The sequence below is a fragment of the Pocillopora verrucosa genome, chromosome 2 (assembly GCF_036669915.1).
Source record: "Pocillopora verrucosa isolate sample1 chromosome 2, ASM3666991v2, whole genome shotgun sequence".
NCBI classification, from domain to species: domain Eukaryota; kingdom Metazoa; phylum Cnidaria; class Anthozoa; order Scleractinia; family Pocilloporidae; genus Pocillopora; species Pocillopora verrucosa.
The window spans coordinates 12,253,193-12,278,747 of NC_089313.1; the positions used below are offsets into that span (position 1 = coordinate 12,253,193).

Consider the following 25,555-nt stretch of genomic DNA (forward strand, 5'->3'; position numbering starts at 1 on the left):
GGGATGAACTTTGAAGCCTGACGTTTTCGGATAAACAAAGTAAGATGTGTCATTTTTGGATGCTCAAATCCATCATTAGTTAGAATAGTGTGACGTGCCAAACCAAAATAAAGTCACTAAGTTTTGTTGGGATTTTTGGCTTCGATCATGCAAATCACACCCGCTAGAAAATGAAAAGTTCACGAAGACAATGAGTCCATTATCACGCAAAGATAGCTTAGCGTTAAAAAAAAGAAACTTAGGTTGTGCTGTGATCTATCTTGTGATGAAAATCAAACCTTTCAAAGGGGTAAACACTAAAGCCTGACATTTCCTATTAAAAAAAGAATCACTCTTCTCATTTTCCATGTTCAACTACATCACGAGCGATAAAAGTGTGACGTACAAAACCAAAATACTGCGTTCTTATTGATTGAGTGGAAGGGCCGGAAGGAAAATTAGTTCGATAAGCATTTTAACATAAGACCACTAACCGTTTTCAATATGCAATTTTATTTCGAGTAGCCTAGAGGGGGGACGGGAATAACCTAAAAAACACACGAGAACTAAATACCTAAAACACTCTGACAGCGGAAGTTGAAGGTTGAGAAAAGTCCTGAGTGTAATTCATTATTTTTATTGTTTCATTTTCAAAGCAACAGCCACATTGTCAACATCTTGGTAAGTGCGATTGAAAATCTTTCCTAGTCACTCGATTTTTATCAGCTTTAGTTATTTAGTAACTGTAGAGAGATAAGGCTCTTATGGCAGAGCCTAGTAGCTGCTTTTTCGAGCTTTGTTTTTGCAATATGTAGTTATGTCTTGTTGCGAGCGTTAGCCCTTCATTAAAGCGGTTGATGGCGCGATTGAATCGCCACCACAGTGAAATAAATTCGTTATTAAGCAGTTTTCTCAAATCTCTGTATCTTTATACAGTATAATTTATCCTCATTAACTAGTGTTATTGAGTATCGTTCAATTTGAGAAATTGATAATCATAAAACTAAAATCAGACCTCTATTTATGTTGCGGAATGTCCCTCGCTGAAGGAAATCTGTGGTGCTTGATCACGTGGTTTTCCAGTGGCTATGACTCTACATCAGCTATCAACTTGAATCTGTTTAGGAGGGTTGAACGAACGATTCAGAGATCGCGCTAGATTCGAAATGCCATATTTTTACTTGTACACAAGCGTTTCATTGTCGAGATACCCTTCTCTTAAACCTTTGGATACTAACGACGGTTTCTACGGTACATATTTTTTCTAAAGCCGTAATCTGTTTTTTTTCCGTTTAAGCGCCAGAGTCTCGCACAGGAAGATAAGTTGTGAGGCTGCGCGCTCACGGAGAGAGATGGTTTAATTTTCTCAGAGGAGTGAAACTTTCTTAAATTCACTGTTATTGCATTCATAGTATAAGCGTACCTTACCGTTGAACGGATGCTTTATATCTCCACCGTTAAATTTCTTTCTTCAAACCGTTAAGGTTTTATACAATATATTTCAACCTCAGTAGTTAAGATATTGTTAGGCATTGTTTAATTTGAGAAACTTATGGTTTCAGCAATCACGTGATCAAAAACTAACATCAATCCCATATTAAGACATATTCATAATGCAGAATGATCTTTACTGATCAGTGTCAGCAGAGGTGGTCCGAGTTCACGTCTCGAGAAAAAACAACCGATTAATTCATGAAAGCGTCACGGGTTGTGTGACTTGGTGTTAGGTTACGAGCGTTGAACTCGTTATTAAGAATAGAATGGGGAGCGAAATATGGTCGATTTATCACCAGAAATATTTCGAGAAATCAACATTTAACACGTAAAATCAATAAAAGTACACACATCTTGTGTGTCCATATCAGTTTCTGACGATTTCTGCTGTTTTAAGCTTACTTTGCCATCACTGTTATTCCCATCCCCAGAGTGACACCTGGCATTAATCTATCGTCCCAATCAACCAAGCAGACAGCTGTCCCCGTGATAGGTCTGCAATTCCTGATCCATAATAGGAATGCACGATAGAAGCGGCACCATGATCGTGCATGCTATACCACTGGAAAATACCACACAAACCTTTTTCCAGCCGCTCGAAAATTGTTGATGACTTCCCTTACTACAGATGACTTACCAGTTCCCCCTTTGGCCAGTCACTAAAAAGTTATGACCCTTACAAGCCAAGCATACAATCTCCGCCCGTCCGTGAGATAAGTGAACGCTCATATTGACGACATACCAGTAACCATCAAACTACTCTAGTGAATATTATGGAGAACGAGTTGACAAAGGACGGAAGAAAAATTATGAAATAACATAATGAACATCACTTGACGATATGCGTGCTCAAGGGATTGGCTGAACTAATCGAAATTTTATTGTCCTTTACAATGAATTTCCGGTGACTAAATAGACATTAACACCAACGTAACTGTAAGGGGGTAGATTAAGGGTAATTCGGCCAAATCTTGCGGGCTTTTCTTTTTATCCAGAAGTTTAGTGACATCGCCTTGGAAAGGTAAATGCAATCGACGTTAGGGCATCATGTGGACAATTATATTTACGACACAGCATCTAAGACTTCACAAAGAACGTGCGTGTTTATAAAAGTCAATTTCACGTGGCGAAATATCTCCCCTTGCCATGAATTTCAAAAGCAATCTACGCGTAGGAAAAAATAATATCTATATCGGATTCCGACGTCAAACTTGCGAAAAGCTACAATACCTAAATATTTATCTTAGGTTCTCACTTGAAAATTTGTTCTGTATTAATACAAGCTTTTCGCCCGTGATTTGAAAATGGATTAATCGATCCTCAAAGTTCCCAAAATGAAATGTTAGGTTATTCACGTTGAACCTTTGTCTTTGTTTACTCTTTCATGCTTTGCGTCGCGGTCTCTTCCCCTTCGACAGTTTTGTAGAGAAAATAATTCAAGCTTTTAAGCAAAAAATAGAGAAAATAATTCAAGCTTTTAAGCAAGACATTAAAACATGTCTTGTATTTTTCATGAACAAGAAATAAGGATGCCTAATCCTGACGAGTTTCATTACATATATGTTTCGACGGCCAGAACAAAAAGTTTTCGAGTTTCCTCACGTGATTAGTAAAACCGTAAGTTCTGTTTCTTTTTCAAGAAAAAGAAGATCAAAGTACTTATTCCCAGCAGTCTCACACCAGAGTGAATCAGTGAGCGAGTGAATATTTGCATATCAGACTTTCCACAGTAAACCCATTTCTCCGTATCGCGTAGCCACAAGTTAACAACATGATATCAAATCATAGTTTAATGCCGGCCATCAGGGAAACTTTTGTGAAATAGATTATTATTAGAATTTCAGCTAAAGGTTTACAAATGTTTTGAGATGTCAAAAAAAAAGAAAAAAAAAACAGAATCCGGTTAACTTTACTGAATTCGTTTTACTCAAAAGCCTTACGTAGGTCAACATTGTTTCGTGCTTATTATATCAGAACATAATTTTTGCGTGAAAAACAAAAAATTATTGAGTACATAACCAGTACCTCCTCCTGAGAATATTGGAAAAGAAAGCACAAAAAATTGGAATAAATCTCCCCTAACCTGGGATAGCTGTTTTTTTAATGTCAAGGAAAAACTGGATAGAGTATTTTCTCTTCTTGTTCCTATTTAATTTATCCATCTAAAAGTCTTTTTGCTCTGTTCCCTTCGAGTTCTTGTCATTATTTACTCTGTCGGGGTCTTTCTTCCTGTACTGAGAAAAAATTTTAAATAACCCAATTTATTATTACCTCAATTAATATTTTGGATATAAAGCAAATACCATTATACCAAGCACAATATGTAAAAATAAGTGGCTATTACTTGTATCTCATTGGTAGAGAGGCATCTGTGAGATTCTATATTTTACACTAGAGAACGAAGATAGTAACTCACCAAAAAGGAAAAAAAAGTGTGTGTAGATATACATATATATATATTTTTATCTATATATATATATATATATATATATATATATAGATAAAGATAAAGATATACATTGAACTAGCCTGATGCTCAAGGTAAAAAAGGATCCCCATCCAGTCAACGACCAATAAGTCATAGCCATCTTCACATCTAATCTAACTTTAATTTATGAAATACCTGTTCTCACTGAGTCTTGCCGCTGCTTGTCAAACTCGAGTCTCACATCATCTCCAATCAGCGTAAACGACGCCCACTCAGACATTTTGTTCAAGCCGTTTTTTCTCATCCACTTCATGGCCTGATGAAGGGATTCACTGGCACTTTCTCCTTCAATGAGGTGTTCATAGAACCGACCCATCAGCTTCTCTGTAGCTGAGTCTGGAATGGCCCACAGCGCTACCAATACAGAGCGAGCACCAGATCCTAAGAACGCACGGGCAATTCCTATAACTCCTTCGGCTCTTATCTCTCCACTTCCACTGTGACAGCAGCTAAGTACCACCAGTTTAGCTCTGACTTTCACTCGTGAGACCTCAGCCATCGTCAACATGTAAGCTTCCTGCGGTGGGATAGCGTTTCCACTGTTGGGAGTAGGAATGGGGGAGAGTGCAATTTCTCCTCTTTCCGCGTTACCATGGGCAGCAAAATGTATCAAGCTCACTGAACTTATCCGCTCAAGTACCGCCTGCTTCGTTGCTTTCTCTTCAACTAGAGGTGGAACACCCACCAGTCGTCCGACCATCTCCGCTTCTTTTCTTGCACCTGGCAATGGTTGCAGCCCATCAACCTTGGGATTGCCTATTACCAAGGCACCAGTGTTGCTGTGATAGTCTTCTGGACTATCTTGAATGATCTTTAGCGTCGTCAAAGAAGGAATGACACGGATCCTATGAGTCTCCGATAGGTATTCGGCTCCCTCCTTTTCACTCAGGGCAGCAAAAGGAACTTTGTACAACCTGCGGTCAGGAACAATAATGACTTCAGGCTCCTCAAGAAAATCATTAACGGGAGCAATAAACACAACAGATAGACGTGTAACACAAAGATAGACTTGAAATCACTTTCTCGTCCTCGTCCTCGTCCTCCTCCACGAGTCGCAATCTTGCTGAGCTCTTTTGTGCGGGGGAGAGAGGTTGCAGTTTAATCGTATTTAAAGACCGATCTTCACAATCTTTAGTAGGCAAAATACCAAGACTCCGGAAATTATCATCCAAAAATTGACTCAAAGACAAATCTTTGGGCAACCCAGCCTGAACTAGATTCTCTTCTGGTGATACTCTTCTATAGTGAAGGACTCCACTTGTTTTCAAGATCCACAAATGCAGACGATTCTGAAAATAAGAAATGTACAGACAAGTACAGTTATTTTTCTTTCTTAAAATGTTCTCAATGCCAACCCAAGATTGTGGATTAGCAGAGATGTGCGTTTCAACCGAGTACTTCTCTGCCATTAAGTCTGATAGGCCTCTAGCTCGACCCAACTCCTCAACATAAAGAGCATCCCGAGCATTTCCGGTCTCACCAAGCAAAGTACAAAGCAGCTTGTAGGGGAACATTCCTGTGTGCTCCAGAAATTATGTTTTGAACTGATCATTGGCGCTCAAGAAATATCTCAGCTCCTCATACTTTTCAATGCACAGATGAAGACACAACAAGGAGTCTTTGATTTTATATTGGTATAAATACAAAACGGCGTAACCTAGAAGGATATCAAACTCTTTTCTTCCATCTCCAATATCTCTAAATATCAATAAAGCTTTCTCCAAGCATACTTCCGAAGCTTCAAAATCACCAACAGTTCTAAACACAATTCCAAGGTTTCTGTAGTCAGTTACCTCCCCTTCTCTGTAGCCAATTTCAGTTGTGATGACAAGCGCTTTTTGGAGATATTCTTCAGCCTTGTCGTATTGGCCAAGCAACTTAAACACAGTTCCTAGGTTTCCGTAGTTAGTTGCCTCCCCTTCTCTGTCACCAATTTCAGTTTTGATGACAAGCGCTTTTTGGTGATATTCTTCAGCCTTGTCGTATTGGCCAAGCGACTTAAACACAGTACCTAGGTTTCCATAACATGATGCCTTCCCTCCTCTGTCGCCAATTTCAGTTCTGATGACAAGCGCTTTTTGGTGATATTCTTCAGCCTTGTCGTATTGGCCAAGCGACTTAAACACATTACCTAGGTTTCCATAACATGATGCTTCCTCTCCTCTGTCGCCAATTTCGGTTCTGATGACAAGCGCTTTTTGGACATACTCCTCAGCCGGAGCCTATCACAATGGAAAAATACATAATTAGTTTGAGAAGCACGTGTAGTAATGCTCCGCTACCAAATATGACTTGATTTCTAATCCAGGTCTCCACAATGCTCTGGAAACTTTTAACAAGTACGAGTAGTTTTAATTCCATTTAAATACTGTACATAAAGGTTATGTGATCTGCGATTTTTTTCTCTCGATGGTTAGTTTGTCATAAAGTTCACATGGGGAGCCTACGGACTTGGAACTTTCAAATGTTTTGATTGCTAAGAAACAAGCTCTGACATGTTTGGTACTAGTAAACAGTTTCTCTGGATTTCTGTTCTCGTGAACAGATTTATATCGCTACAAAGAAGTATCCATATTTTGCATTGCATTCATCGTTTACTTACATATCAATTTGCGCTCGCGATGTATGACCTTGTGTCATCAACGTCCCCCCCCCTCAGGGCGTTAAATCGCGCCTAATACAGGCGCCAATGCGGCTAAATTTGTCACTTTGGCGACCAAATCCTGAAAATTAGTCGCCAAATTGGCGACTAGAATGTTTCATCATAACCTTACCAAGAGATATAGTGAATTAAAAAGATATGCGAAAATAAAGGTAAATCCGCGGCAAACTTCCTCGTTAATTTTGTTTCCAAAACGCGGCACATGCATCTCGATCGATAACTAGACGCCATCTTGGATTTAGGTGAGCTTGAACGCTGTATATCATCCATCCTAGTGTCCACTTTGTAGCACGTTAAAGATCTTTTCCCTAACTTAATCTTGAAGGGTCCATCTACAAAGCTGACAGCGTAACAAAAGGTTTTGTTAGTCTTTGAAAATGGCGACCAACTTTTTTTGAATTGGCTACCACTCTGAACAATTTAGGAGCCAAGTGGCTATAAGAAAAAAAAATTAATTTCACGCCCTGCAGTTAGGACGGAAACGCCCAACAAGATGTCGATTAAAAATGAATTTATGTTTGTAGTTAGAATTTTGCAAAAGGCTGGATGTGTTTACCGTCCCTTACAGCATTGAGTTCCAAATGAAAACTGAAATAATTTGCCACATCGGTTCTGTTCTCAGACCATGCAAACTTTGGTTATTTCACGTTGTGGTCATACAAACGACGGCTTAGAAATGTACAAAGTTCTAAAATGTACGCGCTAAGCTATTGTTTTGCCCATTTAATTTTTTGTGTTGCCACGTCTTCGTAGCCCTCTTAGTTTGCTTGAGGTTCCTAAATACACTGTTAGTTTATTAATTAACTTAACGCATCAAATTACAGTTGAACCATAAAACTTTTGGGAATTTGTATTGTTATTCAGCTTTGATTTTTCTAAATTGAAGAGGTAGCCATGTGTTGAATCAAAACTGTGTAAAAATCTACAAACGAACGAAAAATGTTTTTTCTAAGAGATTTATCACTACTCGGAGGGAAAAATTTTGAATTTTTTTGTGATTCAAGTCGTTGAAAATACAAACTATTTATAATCTCTTAGTAAATGAATATTGCAAATATATTCAACTATTTGTCCATAGAAGTCTTGCCCAAACGCCATCTTTTCCAGGACGAGAAGAGATTTAACCCTTTACCCAAAAATGATCGCCAAGAAATTGTACCGATAGTTCACGGGTACCTTTGTCAGTTGCCTTGATCGCCAAAATTTTCCAGAACTCCGAGAAATTTGGGCTCTGACGAATCACACCTTTTACAACCTGCGGTACTTCTTGCTCGAATCTACTGCATTCAAAGCACCGTTCTCTTGCGTAAACAAATAATTCAAAAGATTGTATCCCAAATGCAAGATTTTCCTCACTTCAGTCTCTCCGTCCTGTCAGCTCTCTCAGAAACATGAGATTTGAACCAAAAATCTTAATTACTCCAGCTGTTTGAAATGCTGGGTCATACTTTTCCCCAGAGTCCGCAATGACAAAAACAAGCAAATGTGACAAGCATCATAACTCCACCGGGAGGGGTTGCATTTCTCGAAAGGATGACTCACCTGTGGTATCTGGTGAAAGGCAATAAAAATGATAAAAGAATCAAAATAACAGCGACCCCGCCAGGATTCGAACCTGGAATCCCCTGATTCGTAGTCAGATGCCTTATCCGTTGGGCCACGGGGCCTTTCTGCATGAAAGAATGCTTTAAGCACAGAAGAAACCGTGAATTATGCTCATAAATAAAATCTATCCCAATCAACAAAGAACTCATTCAATAAATTCTTATTCCTCTTGCTTTTGCTGTTGTAATGTATACAAGACCTGAGAAATAAAATAATAAGGATGAAAATAGGACGTTTAAAAATAAACGGCACCGTTTTACCTCACGTCGCCATTAAGTGACATCTTAACTCACTACATGCAAGCGCGACTACAACCTCGAGAAACTTCACCCCGGCAACCCGGGGTTGTGAGATTGTATGTAAACGCGGGCCATTATTTTTTACCACGGTTAGGCGGGTTACATCACCTATCTGGGGTCCCTCACCTCCATGTTAATGCAAAAACAAATAACTTGTTTGAAAAGCACGTGTGGCGATGTTCTTCTACCAAACATAACTTAATTTCTTATCCAGACTAATAACTTCATGAAAGCGATTAAAAGGATGAAAGAAATTCAGAAGATACAAAGATTATTTCACCAAAACAACAGCGACCCCGCCAGGACTCGAACCTGGAATCTCCTGATTCGAAGTCAGATGCCTTATCCATTGGGCCACGGGGCCTTTCTTGAGACAGATGAGTGTCAAAATATAGAGCCCTACTGAAGAAAGCGGAAATTCTCTCGCAGGTGTAGAGGAGGTTTAATCGCTCCGAAGAAATATTCAATTCACCTTCAGAACAATTCACCTATGTCGAAGAGGAAGACTAAACCATAATCCTATTTTAGCTCTCAGTCAAATAGAATCCTCTAATTTATTAGCCCTGACAGTGTTGAATGATTTTGTTATGCCAAAGTGAAGACGTCGTACCGTCAGAAACGGTTAACATGTCGACTTTTGGGGAAAACCTTAGAGGAAAATAAATGAAAATTGATAAACGTTTAAAAATAAACGGTACCGTTTTACCTCACGTCGCCATTAAGTGACATCTTAACTCACTAAATGCAAGCGCGACTACAACCTCGAGAAACTTCACCCCGGCAACCCGGGGCTGTGAGATTGTATGTAAACGCGGGCCATTTTTCTACCACGACTAGGCGGGTTACATCACCCATCTGGGGTCCCTCACCTCCATGTTAACAGGTCTTAGCTTAGGATGAAACACGTATTTCGTTTTCGCTCCTTTCTACAAATATCAGCATTCTTTTCGTTTTATGCAAAGGGTAATTTCTGAGCTTCTGCTCAAACTAAATCAGTTACCCTATTTCCTCGAATAGGCGCCCGGATGCTTATTTAACATTTCGACTTAAATTTGAGGGGAGGTTATTGGAAGGCACAAAGTCGAAGTAAAACGGCAAAGAAAATTAGCGGTTGGACGTATAAAATTGACGAATTTTTAACCGTTAGTCGTATTAAAAGTTAATTGTAAAACATTACCGTTAAAACCGTTAGTCGTAAAAGTCATCACCCCTGAAGTCCTTTGGAGTTCTTTTGTTTTTTTCGATATTTTCCCCTTCGTGATCGCTGGCACTCTGGAGACGGAGTAAGCATTCTTTAAACAATTTACTTAATGTTCACACATTTTCCTTTGGACGAAGGAAACCCGCTCAATGACATCAATTATTCTGCTGTGAAGGGTTCCATGTACATCGTTGTCCGCTGATATTTCACGTGTTATCCATTATCGATTTAACATTATAAAAGCATTATAATGGCCAACTATGGTTGGCTTCAACAAAATTCTAGTGCCCAGACTTAATACTTCAAATCTGGCGTGACGCCACAAAGTGACGGCATAAACACGTTACCATGCAACTAGTCATAAACAAATCGAAACTTTGTTTCGCACTAAGAGCTCAGTTCATGCTATAGCACCGTGAAAGAGAATGCATTTTTCTAGTTTATCGAATGCTTTGAATGAAGACATCAGTTACAAAATGAACAAAAACAACTCAGGTGACAAAGAGTCTGTGAGGAAATCCTGTTCCGCGAGAATATTTGATGAAGAAATCAATATCACAAATCGTTCTGCTGAGAATTATCATGAGCCTTTAGAGGCCTCACATGGGGCACGGATCATGGCTTATGAGGTGGGCGTTTCTCATCATTACACTTCTTTTTTCTTCCGTTAAAAATTAGGTTTAGTTATTGTAAAAGTTACAATTTGTTATCCGAAGGAGCAAGAACAAAGGAAGTTCAAGTGATTTTAAAGGCGAACGCGCAAGACTACCTGATTCAATATATAAGCTTTGAAAATAGGTTGTAATTAGTTCCGATTTGACTTGTAAAACGGTTCCCTCCAAAATTGGCTTAATTTTAAGTCCGTCCAACATTGGAGAAACATTCAACGCAACTAGAATTTTCCTGCATTAAAGGCGTTCAGGTAACTGAGTTTGAACATTTTTTTCTTCGTGGGGAGATGAAAAAGCGCGCGCAAATGAAATTTTAGATTATGACGCCACTCTTCGACATTCCACCATCTTCACGCTGGATAGCAAGTTGATAATGCTTTGTATCCCAGCTTTTTTGCTCTCTTCTAATTTCGTTAATTAAAAAATCAATATGTTGGCAATTTTTTTTTCAGTCTGCGAGAGAAAAGGAACAACTAACACAGAAGATCATCCACCTTGAAACTGAGATTAACGGTTAGTTTTATGTGGTCACGCACGCATGAAAAGAAAAGTGCGCGCGGACTAGGGAGCCATTTTTCTAAGAGTTTCCGATGCTCCATTGATAATAAGTCGTTTACCCCCACCCCCCTCCCTATTTCTTCTCGTTCCGTCATAAATAGTTCCGTTTTTCGTGTTTTCCCGGTTTACCTTATCACTCAAACCTTGAATTTATTCAATCTAACATTCTAAGTACTTAAAATATTCATTTATTTTTTAACAGCTAAAGAGAAGGAGATCGCCTTTCTTAAACAAACTCTCTTTGGGACAGACAAAGACATTGCTGATCTCAAAGGAAAACTGTCCCAGCTAAAACAAAATGGGCAAATAACTCAATCTGATTTTGTTAAGCAAATGGCATCAATAGACGAAAAGCTGCAAGAGGCGAGGCACAACATTGCCGAGCTCGAGGGGGGCCTTAATTTTGCCTTCCAGAAGAATAAAACAGAAGCAGAAGAGTCTCAGAGCAAACCACAAATATTTAATGGTGAGTATGTAAATTGGGATGGCGTCGCATCAACTGAGTGGTGACAACGCGGTTGATACGACTGCCTTGTTTTTGGAGAGGAAAGAGGTGTCTGCATCATCTTTCACTAAAAATAAATATTTTGATTTCATTAACAGTACTTCCATGCACTTTTATTTTTTTTATTTCTGCTTCTTTTTTTTTTTTTTTTCTAAACTAGGCAAAGCTTACTTTGACCTTCAACCATCATGGTTTGACACTCCATCCAACAACGGTGGATGTTTCAAAGTTGAAAACTTTCCAGTTAGCGCAAAAGATCTTGAAACCATAAGGAATGTTAAATCCACTTCAAGGGCCTTCACTGAGCAAGCTAAAGGTATGAAGAAGGAAACTTGTAAATTACCATTCCTCTACAGTCCACACCTGCGCGAAAGCAGTGTAGTCTTACGAGTAACAAAACAGTTAGATACTCAGAATTGATAGCATGTTCTTCCATATATCGGCTTTGATTTTTTTAATCATCTTTCATCTAGGCAAAGATTATTTTGACCTTCAACCGTCATGGTTTGACACTTTATCAAAAAACGTTGGATGTCTTCAGGTTGAAAACGTTCCACTTAAAGCAAAAGATCTTGAAGCCATGAAGAAAGGTATGTAGATGGAAACTTTAAAATACGATTCTACATAGGTGATAGTCCACATCTGTGCGGAGTAGTGTCTTCTGAGCGTGAAGAACCTATTAAGCCAATTAGAATTGTCAATGTACCCTTCAGCTTTAGTACTTTTACAATGTACTGGCCTGACTCAAATTCAGTGAGCAACTTCATGAGGTGTTACATCATACAAAAATAACACAGATTCCTCTGGTATTATGCTAAACTTATTTTCCAAGAAAGCTAAAGGCATAAAAACGAACGCATATCCCTGCTTCCAACTTTGTTCAAGCTCAAACTGTGATGATTTCTGCTGCATTCAAGACTCGTGACTTACCCACTCAGATCAATCATTTTTCAGAGGAGGTAGCTTTAATTGAAGAGTTAACTTGTTCTCTTATCGAATGCTTAAGGTCACGATTTTTGCGGCGGTTCAGAAAAAGTGTTTCGCTGAAATTAATTCACTTTTGGTTCGGTAAGCTAAAATCTTAGGTATCTTTATGTGGAAACGAAATTCTCTACATTGCAATCATAAAACAAAACTTAATTTATCTTTTATCTAGGCAAAGATTATTTTGACCTTCAACCGTCATGGTTTGACACTCTATCCCAAAACGCTGGATGTCTTGAAGTTGAAAACGTTCCAGTTAAAGGAAAAGATCTTGAAGCCATGAAGAATGTTAAATCAAATTCAAAGGCCCCCACAGTTGAGCCAGCTAAAGGTATGAAGATGGAAAATTTTAAAATACCATTCTATATAAGTGATAGTCCACAGCTATACGAAGCAGTGTATTCTGAAAGTGACAAACCCGTCTGGTATTAAGGTGAACTTCTTTTCCAAGATAGCTAGAGGCGTTACAAAACGAACACTAAACCCTGCTTCAAACTTTGTTTAAGCTCAAACTGTGACGATTTCTTCTGCATTAAAGACTCGTGACTTATCCAGTCAGATCAACCCTTTTTCGGAGGAGGTAATTTAATTGAAAAGAGTTAGCTTGCTTCCTTGCTCAAGATCACGGTTTATGCGGCGGTTTAGAAAAGTGTCTCGCTCAATTTAATTCACTTTGGTTTGGTAAGCTAAAAATCCCAGGTATCTTTATGCTTAAACGAAATTCTCAGCATTGCCATCATAACTAAAACAAAAATTGATTTATCTTTTATCTAGGCAAAGATTATTTTGACCTTCAACCATCATGGTTTGACACTCTATTGGAAAATGCTGGATGCCTTGAAGTTATAAACGTTCCAGTCAAAGCAAATGATCTTGAGGCCATGAAGAATGTCAAATCGAATTTAAAGGCCTGCACTGAGCTAGCTAAAGGTATGACTAAGAAAACTTGTAAAATACGATTGCACATATTTAGTTTTAGTGACAAACCAGTTCGACAACTAGAACTGTCAATGTACCCCTCAGCTTTGGTACTTTCGCAAAGTCCTCGCCCAATCTTTTTTTTGGGAGTCCATATTCTTACCATCACCCATTAGATCCTGTTCTGTCAAGCACTGTTTCCAATGGGAAAAAAATAGTAAACTGTAAAATGCCTGTTATAAGCTCCCTGAGTTCAAACATTGTCGTAAGACCTCGTAAGGTGTTAGCCAGAAAGACGATATACGGAAGTAAGTGTAGTGCTGTTCAGTAAATCAAATGCCAAAACTAAACCTGTCAATAATTTAGCATTGTGTTAACTGTAGTACTACCTTTTCTTTCGTTTGACTTAAAATCGTGACATTGACTCGGATTCTCTTTACTCAACAGATCATCTTCAATGTGGGCGACACAGTCTTTTATCTTTTTTAATTGTTTCATAACTTCAAAGCCGGGCGTTGTTTATTACTCTGAATTCGTTATATTTCATCGTCATTTGAAAACTTTTGTAAGAAAATAAATCAAACAACTATGTGTAAAGGTATAAAGATTTCAACTTTCAGAACGTCATTTCTTAAAGTTTTTGTAAATATTTATGCAGCATTGTCATATTTGATAATTATTTGGTGAGTGCTGACCAAATTTGTCAGAGTTGTTTGTCTCGTTTTTATTCAAATAAACATGAGATGCAAATGAAGTATATACTTTTGAAGATAATATCAGTTTCAAAAAGTATGCCGGGATATGTTTGCATTAAGATAGGTACCGGCAAACTGTTGGGCAAACTTCTTGCTAATGGAGATAATTTCAGCTATGTAAATCTTGTCTGTTCACAAATGTGATTGAGGCGACTGAAAACAAAAAGAACACAGAGTACGCTGAATATCAACACTTTTTCCTCCAACCAGAAACTGAAATGAGAGCATAACTTAGCATGACTATTGCTAGCTAGAGCCTTACCGGTTACCTCGCCACCAGGGAGACTCGCCACCAGCGAACTCGCCACCAAGGAACGATCTCGCCACCAACGTACTCGCCACCAAGCGAAGTCTTCTCGCCACCAACCACCTATAAAGAGATAAACTAGAATAAAGTAGTCGAGGAGAGTAGGATGTTCGAACGAGCACAATTCAAATCGGCCGATACGTTTGTGCGCTTGTCTGTATTTAAATTATGACCTTCAGGGACGTGTTAGATGTGTTCCGTTCCTAACTCATTGACATCGAAACGTATCGTGTTTTTCTTTTGCACGTAAGCAAGGAGAAATTGCAAAACTCGATGCGAGGAATAAAAACTTACTTGAGAGAAAATGAAACTTCATGGGAAGAAATAAGTGATGAAATAAAACTCGATAGCAGTTGTATTAAAACTAGATGCGAGAAATTGTCAAGTCGGTGCGAGAAATTGTAAGCGTCGATGGACTGAAGCTTTCCTAAGGCAACTACAGTTGTTTCCCAAGGAGAGTTAACAGTTCGAACCAATCGATTCCTGAGTTTGTTTGCTTATTTGTATGAAAATTTCGACGTCTGTGATATTATAAGTTCGAACGAATTGACTCACGAGTTTGTTTACTTATCTGTATGCAAATTTCGACGTCTGTGATGTTGTCAAGGGAACTTATTCAATATTCGGTCGAATTATATTACCCAGTTTCCCCGCGGCAAAATAACAACAAACTTTATTGAGTATTAAATCTAGAAGAGCAGCTCATATGTTGATCATGACTTTTGCGAACAAACTTATCAGCCGAACATCCTACTCTCCTCGACTAATCTCTTTATTGGTGGTTGGTGGCGAGAAGACTTCGCTTGGTGGCGAGTACGTTGGTGGCGAGATCGTTCCTTGGTGGCGAGTTCGCTGGTGGCGAGTCTGCTTGGTGGCGAGGTAACTGGATACCGGTGAGAGTTGTCAAGACCGTCTTTTTCAGCTATTGTTTTCATGAGACTGTTAAGTTTGTTAACTCCCATTGCATTGGCTTTGAACCAACTTTTATCAGAGTTTTTTGTAGTATGATTAACACCCGATAAAGGGGTGCATTTGATTTGTTCTAGACTGTGGTCTCTTTTCAGAATAGATTTGAACACAACAACAGCATCTCGTTCCTGCGGTAAATCTGGAGTCGCGAAAGCTTTAGGTTTGATAGGTCGGACTATATGTGAATCAGCTTCACTTCTGGTTTTAGTTTGTCTTTCAGTGACCTATGAGAGCGTGCAAACTATCTCAATTATCTTATAACCGTTTGTAGTTTTGTCTTGGATCGTGAAAATCACACCCGCTAGAAAACGAAACGTTCACGAGGACATTGTGATGAAAATCAAACCATTCCAAAGGGATGGACCGTGAAGCCTTAGGTTCCTTGATAAGAGGAAATAAATGTTTCATTTTTGCATGCTCAAATCCATCTGAAGTTGAAACGGGTGATATGCAAAACCGAAATAGATTCACTGCGGAGTAAACTACGGATTGGTTTTCCATCAGTCTGAAAAGTTGATTATCGCGCAAAGATAGCTTACCGTTCAAAGAAAGAAGCTTTGGTTCTACAGGTATCGATCTTGGGGTGAAAATCTTCCAATGGGATAGACACAGAAGCCTGACGTTCCCTGTTAAAAGGAATGAAATAAGTTATTTTTACATGTTCAATTCCATCAGTGGTTATAAAAGAGTGATGTACAAATCCGAAATTCATTCGCTAGAGTTGGAACACTCACATCGTTTGAGGAAATGCTGATTCGCTCTCCATATCTCCCTCTCATTAACTCTCCCTTATTTTTTTCTCAGAGGGCACGGTAACGTATCCTACAATCTGATTGGTTCTTTGCGCGGTCCGTATCCGTTTTTCCCGACAGGCAGTATTTCTAAGCAAAGACGTCGGTCACTAACTCAAACCTATTACTAACTTATGAATCCTCTCTTTTCTCTCTCTCAAATCACCTTTGTAGACAGAAAAATATCGGTTTCGAAATTAATTTGTATAAGCTAAAGTGCCATTAAATTGGTTAATAAGCGGCCTAAAACCTGTCTGTAATTAATTTCAATCCTTCACAAAAAATACTTAGAAAGTTAAAACGTGAGGTATTTGGTCAAAATTGAATTAATCGATTGAACCTTCATTCATTTAATATCCTAGTTCTCTCAAACAATTTGTTCGTTGTAAAAGGACGAGCGAAGTTTTCGGTTCTACAACAAATATACGCATTAAATCCCCTTGTGTCTCGTTGAAGTGTGTCATTCGAATTTAGATTTTGTGTGAAGGAAAGACCAGATTTACACACGCCATTGCAGCAAACAAACGAGCAAACTCTTACAACTTCAAAATAGAAAATTTGAATTTACTTGCAATTATTTTCCTCGCCATTTACTTCATGAGCAGCAGTAAATCTTCGCACATGAATTAATCGTCGACGAGAGTGAATAATACTTTCCGTCAGATCATTGACTGTTTTTGAAGAAAACATTGTCGTGACTTCTTCTTCATTTTTTTTCTTACGCGCTCTTCAATTAACTTGTGTCAGATTGTGACAGATACTTGTAAAAATGTTTTAAAGTTTGTTAGGAAGCCTTTTAAATCACCCTTATCTTATTCATTACGTACATGGAAATGTTTTGATGCAGCATCTCTCTTTAATTTGCATCACCTCTATTTTAACTATCATTTACCCGCTCAAATATTGCTCAATTTATGGAGGATCCTGCTGTAATTACAGCCTAAATCATTCGGGATGTTTTGGAAGGAATTTAGTTCAGTTTAAGGAAAAAAATAAAGATGTTATTCACCAGTCTAAGTCAGTCTGTATTGGGAAAAACTGTGCCAACTGTCTTAAGTACCGCCCGAGGCCGTGGGCTGGCAAATAACATATATTTATTTGATGCTACTTCAGCAACACCGAAACCAACTTAAACTGATTTGCACCATAAACTCCAGTGTGTCCGCGGACTCATTGTAGTTGTAGAAAACATAGTAATTTCTTTTGCCATCGAGTATGATCATGTTGCAATACATGTAATACATACTACTAATCTTTGTGGAAGCCACAAACAGCGCTAAAATACACAACTGAACAACAGCCATTTTCCTCATTAAAGAGGGGCCTCGCCTTCACTGAGAAACAGCAGCCTTGAATGACCGCCTATTTTCGTAATTTGCCGTTTTAGAGCCTTTTTTCTAATTACTTAAGTTGTCATTATCTTTTAGTGGTATATTTTGTATTTTTACCTTTGTTTTGGCTTCAAAACAAGCTAAGTGCAAAAACAGAGAACAGGAAGCAGCAATTAGAGGGAAAAAAAGATATGCGAAGAGAATATTCAAGTGGAAAGTTTTCAGTGATAACAGGATGGGAAACCAAGGAAACCAGTTGTTTATTTCCTTTTTACGGTGAATCTGAATAGATCAGAATTGAATCATGCAAAAGCTGGAAAATTTGGTAACTTGAACAGATAAGCACGGATATCTTAACCACTATTCCGATAAAGAGAAATGATAAACTGCAAGCGAATGAAGTTAAAGAAGGGTATAAAATACGTAGGTAAAAAAGTGACATCTTAACCAGCTGAAAATTAGCCAGTGATATCTGAGAAACATCAAAAAGCAAAATCTATCTAAATTTAGGCAATTGGTCGGTAATTTTGGTAATTAATCAATTACCTTCGCTTTCAATCAATATTTACTCAAAGTTTCCTCAATTTGAATACATATGTACTTCACTTAACGTTTAAGTATGTCAGTTGTCAATATATCTGATGACTCTTAAGTTCAGGAAATTTAATCAAGCCACGTCACTGTTTGTTTATCTTGAAAAACTTTTAGCCTCACTTTGAAAGTTTCTCATTTTGCAATCAGTGTCACCGAGTTCTTTCGATGATATGACCCCTGCGTTAATTTCAAAGTCGACTTGATTAACTCGGCATTTGCTCAGGGCACAGCAAAAGGGCAACTAAATGTCATTTTTGAAAAATAAATCAATTACCCTGCCTTCGAGACCTAGGCAGCATGATTTTTGTTTTCGTTCAGCCGCAATGAACAAACGGTTTCTTCAGTTTTGTAATGTAGGGAAGGCAGTAACAAAAAAATAAGTCCGCAATGCGTACTTGTGTGGGATTTCATTGACAAAGTGTTTGCAAGGGGTTTTTGAGCGGAAGCAAACCTGTCGCTCACCGTGAGTCAACTGTACTACAGGGGTGATATTAGGCCTGGAATCAACAGTCTGAATAGTAATTTTTGTGCGGGAATTATTTGAACAAATACAGATTCACAGGAGGGATCTGGGGTATTAACTTATACTTTTATCAAGCAATATGCCTTTCCCTCCCTCCCTCCCTGGAAGCTTTTTGGCGTGTTTTTGAACGTTTGGTAATCGTCTTCAACAAATAAATTACCTCTTGGTGGCTTAGGCTATTTATTTGTTTATACGGCAATACTGGGAATACTTGGAGCAGTAAATATTTTCGTAACAGTCATTGAAAAAAAATTTCTGCTACTACTTTTTAACTCGTGGAAACACGATAGCGTAGAAACGAGTTCTTGTGGGCGCTCTGCGATATGCAAATTAGCGTGGACTCTTCGTAATTAGTCGGCTTCGAACTCGAGATCTATCCTTCCGAAGAAGTAAGTCCAAAGTCCTGGCGCTATTATGATTTTCAGACTTAACTGTGGAATAATTGTTTAATGCAGGGTTGTCAATAAAGGTTGCAGTTAGAAATTAGCCAAGATGCTGAAGAAGCTGCCTTGAAATTTCAAGACTGTGTGTTATGTAGATTATTTTTGTCTTTTGTAAATGGTTGTTAAACTGGACAACTCTTAGAAAGATGACTTCAAACTTAATTTTAAAAGGCCTGTTCTGGTACCAAATGAATAAGCAGCATTTCCTTATTAATAGTTTTGCAAGTTTCTCATTACAAATTCCTCTGAAAAAAGGGAAACAACTCTTTTCATAACTATTTACTGCTTTCTTTTGTTGCTCTCTTAACTTAAAAACAATGTACATCATGATAAAGTAATTTGTTATAGGACACCGTGAAATGAGGCCCAAACAGCTTTATGATCTGTGAAATATGTTTCTAAAACATCTGCTTGTATATCAATGTTAGATATATTTGTATATATATGATCAATTACTGTGTTGTTGTCAGTTGTATAAGTTGATATGAACTGCTTGTAATGGTTATCCCTCACTAGTAAATTATACAAAGGTCTTCTGTCTGTTTCGATCAACAAGCCAATTTATATTAAAGTCTCCAGTAATGATATTGTTGTCTGGTGAAATGTTATTTAATACCTCAGTTATTGCTTCATAAAGTTGTCTTACAGGCACGTTTGGGGAGTGATATATCCCTATGATTGTCCAATCCTCAAGACTTGCTAACTTAATTACTGTTATTTCAACACCATGTATATTGTGACAATAGGGGTATCCAGGTAAGTATGGGATTTTACTGTACACAGCTGTACCACCATAAGACCTTGATCCATTGCTGGAATTAAGGTTATCATTACGGAAGAGAACAAAACCAGCAATGTCATACATGTCATTATTATCTTGAGAATTAAATCTTGTTTCTGTGAAAATATTGATATCAGCACTTAGATAAATAAAGTCTTTACGTATATCTTCTATGTGTTTGTGAAGAGACCTTACATTAAGATAACACAGTTTAAGAAGGGAAAATGTTATGTCATGGAGAGGGGTGATGCAAAGCTTAAGTTTTGCAGTTGTTCTTAATATCTCCATCTGGATTAACAGCAATCTTGCTTTCACACAAATCAGAAATATATAGGCCTTCTATAGCAGTCACTCTACTGAGTCCCACATAATGTATGTGTGGAATAGTATTTCTGGTACTAAAATCCACAACAATTCTACTGTCAGTATCACCTTGTGACCTGTGAATTGTTTTTGCTGCTGCGGGATGCAGTGGAAATTGTTTTCTAACAACTTGTGCTGTTCTGTTTCTACCTACCGCAAACTGTGTAGTCACAGGGTTTACTGGGGTCCATGTGTGTTCAATTCCTTGTACATACAAATGTCTTTTTTCATTCCTTGTTTTCTGACCTACATCTGAGTGGTCAAATTGTACCCACACAATACCAGATGGTTTGGTTTGTTGATGTAACTGAACTAGTTTAACAACATTTCCAGCACCATTTGTCATGCCATCTTCAGTTCGTACATTCATGACAAGGTGTGTTCTTTCACCCTCAGCAAGACAAAGGGTTGAGGCTCACTGTTTTGTTTTTCTTGGATCATTGGGTATTTGTCTTAGAGTCCAGAGTGCTATGAAGAGTGTTACCCTTAAGCTTTACCAGTTGGAGCTAATAGTATAACTTTGATCTGATGAAAATCATCACCAGCTCTAGTGTTATAATACTTAAGTACTGCCTGATACAAAGCTTTTGTTAAATGCAATTTGCCAACACCAGCCCCTCCACTGAGGAAGCAGTAGAAAGGGGTTTCTGAGGTTTTAATCTGATGTAAAATGTGATGAAAAATTCCTTTTTGCTCTTAATCGGGTGTCTGGACCATTTGACGAAAATCGAAATCAGGTAATTCATTCAATATCAGTGGTTCATTATTCAGCGATGTTGATGGAATGTTGAGATCATCAGAGAGGTCATAGTTTTCACTAAAATCAGGATGTAAATCTTCACGAGATCCAATCCTTGAACGGAATTGGTCAATGGAGATCCCCATATTTACTTGTGTGCTTGAGCGAGCAACAACAACAATCCAACTAACTAGAAACTCAGTTTATTAAAATAGATAACACTCTTGACAGTTCAAGGCAAACAATAGTTTCTTTCAGTTTGTGACACTTTGAGACACTCGTGAGACATTTTGAGACACTCGTGAGACACTTTGAGACACCCTGAGACTCTTTGAAGCGCAACCCGCACAAATACATTCAAGCCGACAAATGTTGGCTTGCGAGAGTACAATGACTCCTTTCAATCTGGCACAACCCGCACCGAAGGTCCAAGCTAATAAATGTTGGCTTGTGAAAGCGTAAAAGCTCCTGTGCAACCTGCACTGAACACAAGCCGCGTTTCTTCTGTTATAGACACCTGAAGAAATAACGAAACAAACGCCTCAGATTATGAAAGAAAGAACACAAACCAGGTGTACAAACGTAATTGCCTTTCGTGAGAGCTTAATCGTGAAGCTCCCACAACAAAATTGAAAAGTTAAAGCACGCAAAGAACCCGTGAAAATATGAAATGACTTATCCTTACCTTGGAAACAAAAATCCCCAAGAAACAAACATGAAATTCCGAATAAGTTCTCCAAAACCCAACGACTGAGAAGAGAAATGACCGCCGTACAATACATTATGAAAAAACGCCGACTGGAATCCAGTCTTAACGGCTCACTGAACGCAAATAGAAACCACGTGACAAGCACCTCTCTCGTGGACAAATAAATAAATAAATAAAGAAATCAATTTCGCGGGCCTTGACAAAGTGCGGGAAATCCCACAAAAACACTGTTTTGTTACTGCCGTGATTTGTGAGTTTTGATTTGAGGTTACTGTCAACAAGATCTGGTCAAATTTCAAACTTCCATTTCATTTACTCTTTGTTTAGAGAAAACATTGAAATTAAATTTGCTGGGGAAAAAAACAAACTTTTAAAACTTTCTTGAACACTTTATAAGCTTTTCAGTGATATACAGTTTTCCAAGTGTTTCTTTGAAAGTAGGGTGCGTAGAACAAAATGTTTTTTTCCAGAATTTTTCCTTGTTTCCTTACATTTCGATGTTTTCTGCGCATTTTGTTGCATATTTGTCGTCTTTACTTGAACTCCCACGACACAGTTCATGGTCATCAAGGCAGGCAAAAGAGTGCTAGTTCCTCTTTTTCCCTCTTCTTATTCCTCACTGGGGAAGGGATGGAAGCCAAACCCTAGATCAAAAATTAGCACATACTCCTCCAATTCCAATATTTATCACTTACACTTGAGATTACTGTGCGAGTATTGGGAAAACTTTGAGTTTGAAATGTTTTCAAATTGCGCCGGCAAACATTGAAAGTGTGACGTCCAAACAAGCTGTGTTTACATACCCTCATCTAAACTAACTAGTTGGCCTATGAGAGCGTGCGAACCATCTTAATTATCTTATAACCATCATTAGTTATAAAAGTGTGACTTGCAAAACCGAATTACAGTCACTTGGTTTTTTTTTAGTAGTTTTGGCTTCGATCATGCAAATCACACCCGCTAGAAAATGAAAAGTTCACGAAGACAATGAGTCCATTATCACGCAAAGATAGCTTAGCGTTAAAAAGAAGAGACTTAGGTTGTACTGTGATTGATCTTGTGATGAAAATCAAACCTCTCAAAGGGGTAAGCCTGACATTTCCTGTTGGAAATAGAATAACACTTTTCATTTTCCATCTTCAATTACATCATGACCGATAAAAGTGTGACGTACGAAACCGAAATACTTTGTACTTATTGATTGAGTGGTAGGGGCGTAGCGAGGTCCTTTCTTCATGACCCTCAGCTAAATATTTTCCCCACTGGTCCCACCAAATTCTGTCAATAAGCATTTTATCATATGACCACTAACTGTTAAAAATTTTTAACCTAAATGGGATGCGATAGACGGGCATACAGGCACACAAAAAAATATGCAATTTAAAACTTTTCTTTTTATTTCGATTAGCCCCGAGGGGGAAGGGAATATCCTGAACACAGGTGATCTGGATGCATTAAACACTGTGACAGCGGAAGTTTCGGAAGGTTGGGAAAAGTAATTCGTTATTTTTGTTGTTTCATTTTGAAAGCATCAGCCACATTGTCAACATCTTGGTAAGTGCGATTGAAAATCTTTTGTAGTCACTCGGTTGTTATCAGCCTTAGTCATTTAGTAACTGTAGAGAGGTAAGGCTCTTATGGCAAAGCCCAGTACCTACTTTATCCCTTTATTATTTACTTTATCCAGTACCTGATCTTTATGTTTGCAATATGTTACGTTTCGAGTGTTAGCCCTTCATTAAAGCGGTTGATGGCGCGATTGAATCGTCACCACAGTGAAATAAATTGATTCTACGGCGAATTTTTTAAATTTCTGTGGCTTTATACCGTATAATTTATCCTCATTAACTAAAACAAGGTTATTGAGTATCGTTCAATTTGAGAAATTGATGATCATAAAACTAGACTGTCCCACGCTGACATCATAGGAAATGCGTAGTGCTTCATTACGTGGTCTTCCAGAGGCTATGATCTGCACTGGCTATTAACTTGACACTTTTTTAGGAGAGTTTAACGATCGATTCAGAGATCGCGGTAGATTCCAATTGAATTTCCGTTTTCTACTTGTACACAAACGTTTCATGGTCGAGACACCATTCACTTAAATTTTTAGATACTAGCGTCGGGTTCTACGGTACATATTTTTTTCTAAACGCCGTAATCTGTTTTTTTGTCTGCTTAAGCGCTAGAGCCTCGCATAAGAAGATAAGTCATGACGCTGCGCGCTCACGAAGAGAGATGTTTTAATTTTCTGAGAGAAACTAAGACTTTCTTAAATTCAATGTTACTGCATACGTAGTATAGGCGTACTTTTCCGTTGATCGGATGCTTCATATCTCCACCGTTAAATGGCTTTCTTAAAACAGTTAAGGTTTCATACAATAAATTTCAACCATAATGTAACTAACATTGTTCAGCATTGTTTAGTTTGAGAAACTGATGGTTCCCACAATCACGTGATCAATCATGCAGAATGTCCTTTACTGATGTCAACAGAGGCGGCCCAAGCTCACACTCGAGAAAAAGCAAACGATTAATTCATGAAAGCGTCACGCGTTGTGTGACTCGGTGTTAACTTACCAGAGTTGAACACGTCATAAGGACTTGTATGGGGAACGAAAGATGGTCGATTTGAAGTTATAAAAATGTGACGTACAAAACCGAAATAGATTCACTGCGGAGTAAACTACGGATCGGTTTTCCATATCAGTTCATGAAAAGTTGATTATCGCTCACAGATAGCTTACCGTTTAAAGAAAGAAGCTTTGGTTCTGTTGGTATCGATCTTGTAATGAAATTTCAATTTTCGAAATGGATGGACACAGAAGCCTGACGTTTCCTGTTAAAAAAAAGAATGAAATAATTTATTTTTACATGTTCAATTCTATCATTGGTCACAAAAGTGTGACGTACAAAACCGAAACTCATCCCCCACCTCTCCCTTCCTCAAAAGAAATATGAAGTACTATTAAGTATGACTATTGACTGAAAGTCAAGCCACCTCCTATCTCTGATGTCATTTGCTTGTTGCCATATTTCAGTCACTGGATTACCGTCTTCAAAGGTAAGACCAGTGATGTGGTTATGTTCGAGCAAATTACCGATCCACTCCGTCCGTTTTCTTTTTTTTTTTGTTTTTTTTGTTTAGTATTATGTTAATAAAAATAATGTTTCCCTGATAACAGGAGAGGATTGCAATGGAAACCTAACAGCAGAAGCCATGACACCTTTCATGAGCATCGCCTTACTTGTTGCCCTGTTCTTGCTCAACTCAGATCGCATTCAGAAAGCCATTGAGATATGCAGCGAATGTTTGATTTTGCTAACTTGCATCGATCAAAACAGCAAAGACCAATTTGATTCGGCACTGCTACAATTTTACAGCGACATCTATAACATTCTTTTTTGCGCTTATCGTCATATCTCTGACTACATAAGTGCGGAAAGATACGGGAGGAAACTGTTTGACTTACACAGAGAGTATGGAATTATGCTTTATAAACTTGGCGAAAGCCTAAAAGCAAAGGAATATTTTGAGAGGGCCCTTGCCATGACAACCAAAATTGGCGACAGGAGCGGAGAAGCATCATGTTATGGAAACTTAGGTACTGTGTTTAAGTCGCTTGGCCTATACGACAAGGCTGAAGAGTATCTCCAGAAAGCGCTTCTCATCACAACTGAAATTGGCCACAGAAAAGGGGAAGCATCATGTTATGGAAACCTAGGTACTGTGTTTCTGTCCGTTGGCCAATACGACAAGGCTGAAGAGTATCTCCAAAAAGCGCTTGTCATCAGAACTGAAATTGGCGACAGAGGAGGGGAGGCATCATGTTATGGAAACCTAGGTACTGTGTTTAAGTCGCTTGGCCAATACGACAAGGCTGAA

The 25,555-nt window shown here is 38.3% G+C and overlaps 1 protein-coding gene and 2 non-coding genes across 3 annotated transcripts; all 3 read right to left on the minus strand.

Moving 5' to 3' along the window:
- Window positions 1-3,650: 3,650 nt before the first annotated feature.
- Window positions 3,651-8,659, minus strand: LOC131775808 (tetratricopeptide repeat protein 28-like). The gene is made up of 5 exons (XM_066162848.1): window positions 8,654-8,659; window positions 8,166-8,174; window positions 6,093-6,183; window positions 4,097-4,969; window positions 3,651-3,707 (listed from the first exon to the last, which is right to left on the minus strand). The coding sequence occupies exons 1-5, from the start codon at window positions 8,657-8,659 to the stop codon at window positions 3,676-3,678; spliced, it is 1,011 nt and encodes a 336-aa protein (XP_066018945.1). The 3' UTR covers window positions 3,651-3,675.
- Window positions 8,218-8,290, minus strand: Trnar-acg (transfer RNA arginine (anticodon ACG)). Its single transcript has one exon. It is a non-coding gene; the product is annotated as a tRNA-Arg (tRNA).
- Window positions 8,660-8,818: 159 nt separating the features above from the next.
- Trnar-ucg (transfer RNA arginine (anticodon UCG)) lies at window positions 8,819-8,891 on the minus strand. The gene has a single exon. It is a non-coding gene; the product is annotated as a tRNA-Arg (tRNA).
- Window positions 8,892-25,555: the final 16,664 nt, after the last annotated feature.

What these genes read in the sequence shown, in the direction of transcription:
- LOC131775808 (XM_066162848.1), bottom strand. An exon ending in ATCATGTTATGGAAACCTAG is followed by an intron (nt 4,970 to 6,092) that starts GTAATGTGTTTA and finishes AGTGATTTCAAG; the next exon opens with TCTATCTTTGTGTTACACGT. An exon ending in GCAAGACTCAGTGAGAACAG is followed by an intron (nt 3,708 to 4,096) that starts GTATTTCATAAA and finishes ATTTTTTCTCAG; the next exon opens with TACAGGAAGAAAGACCCCGA.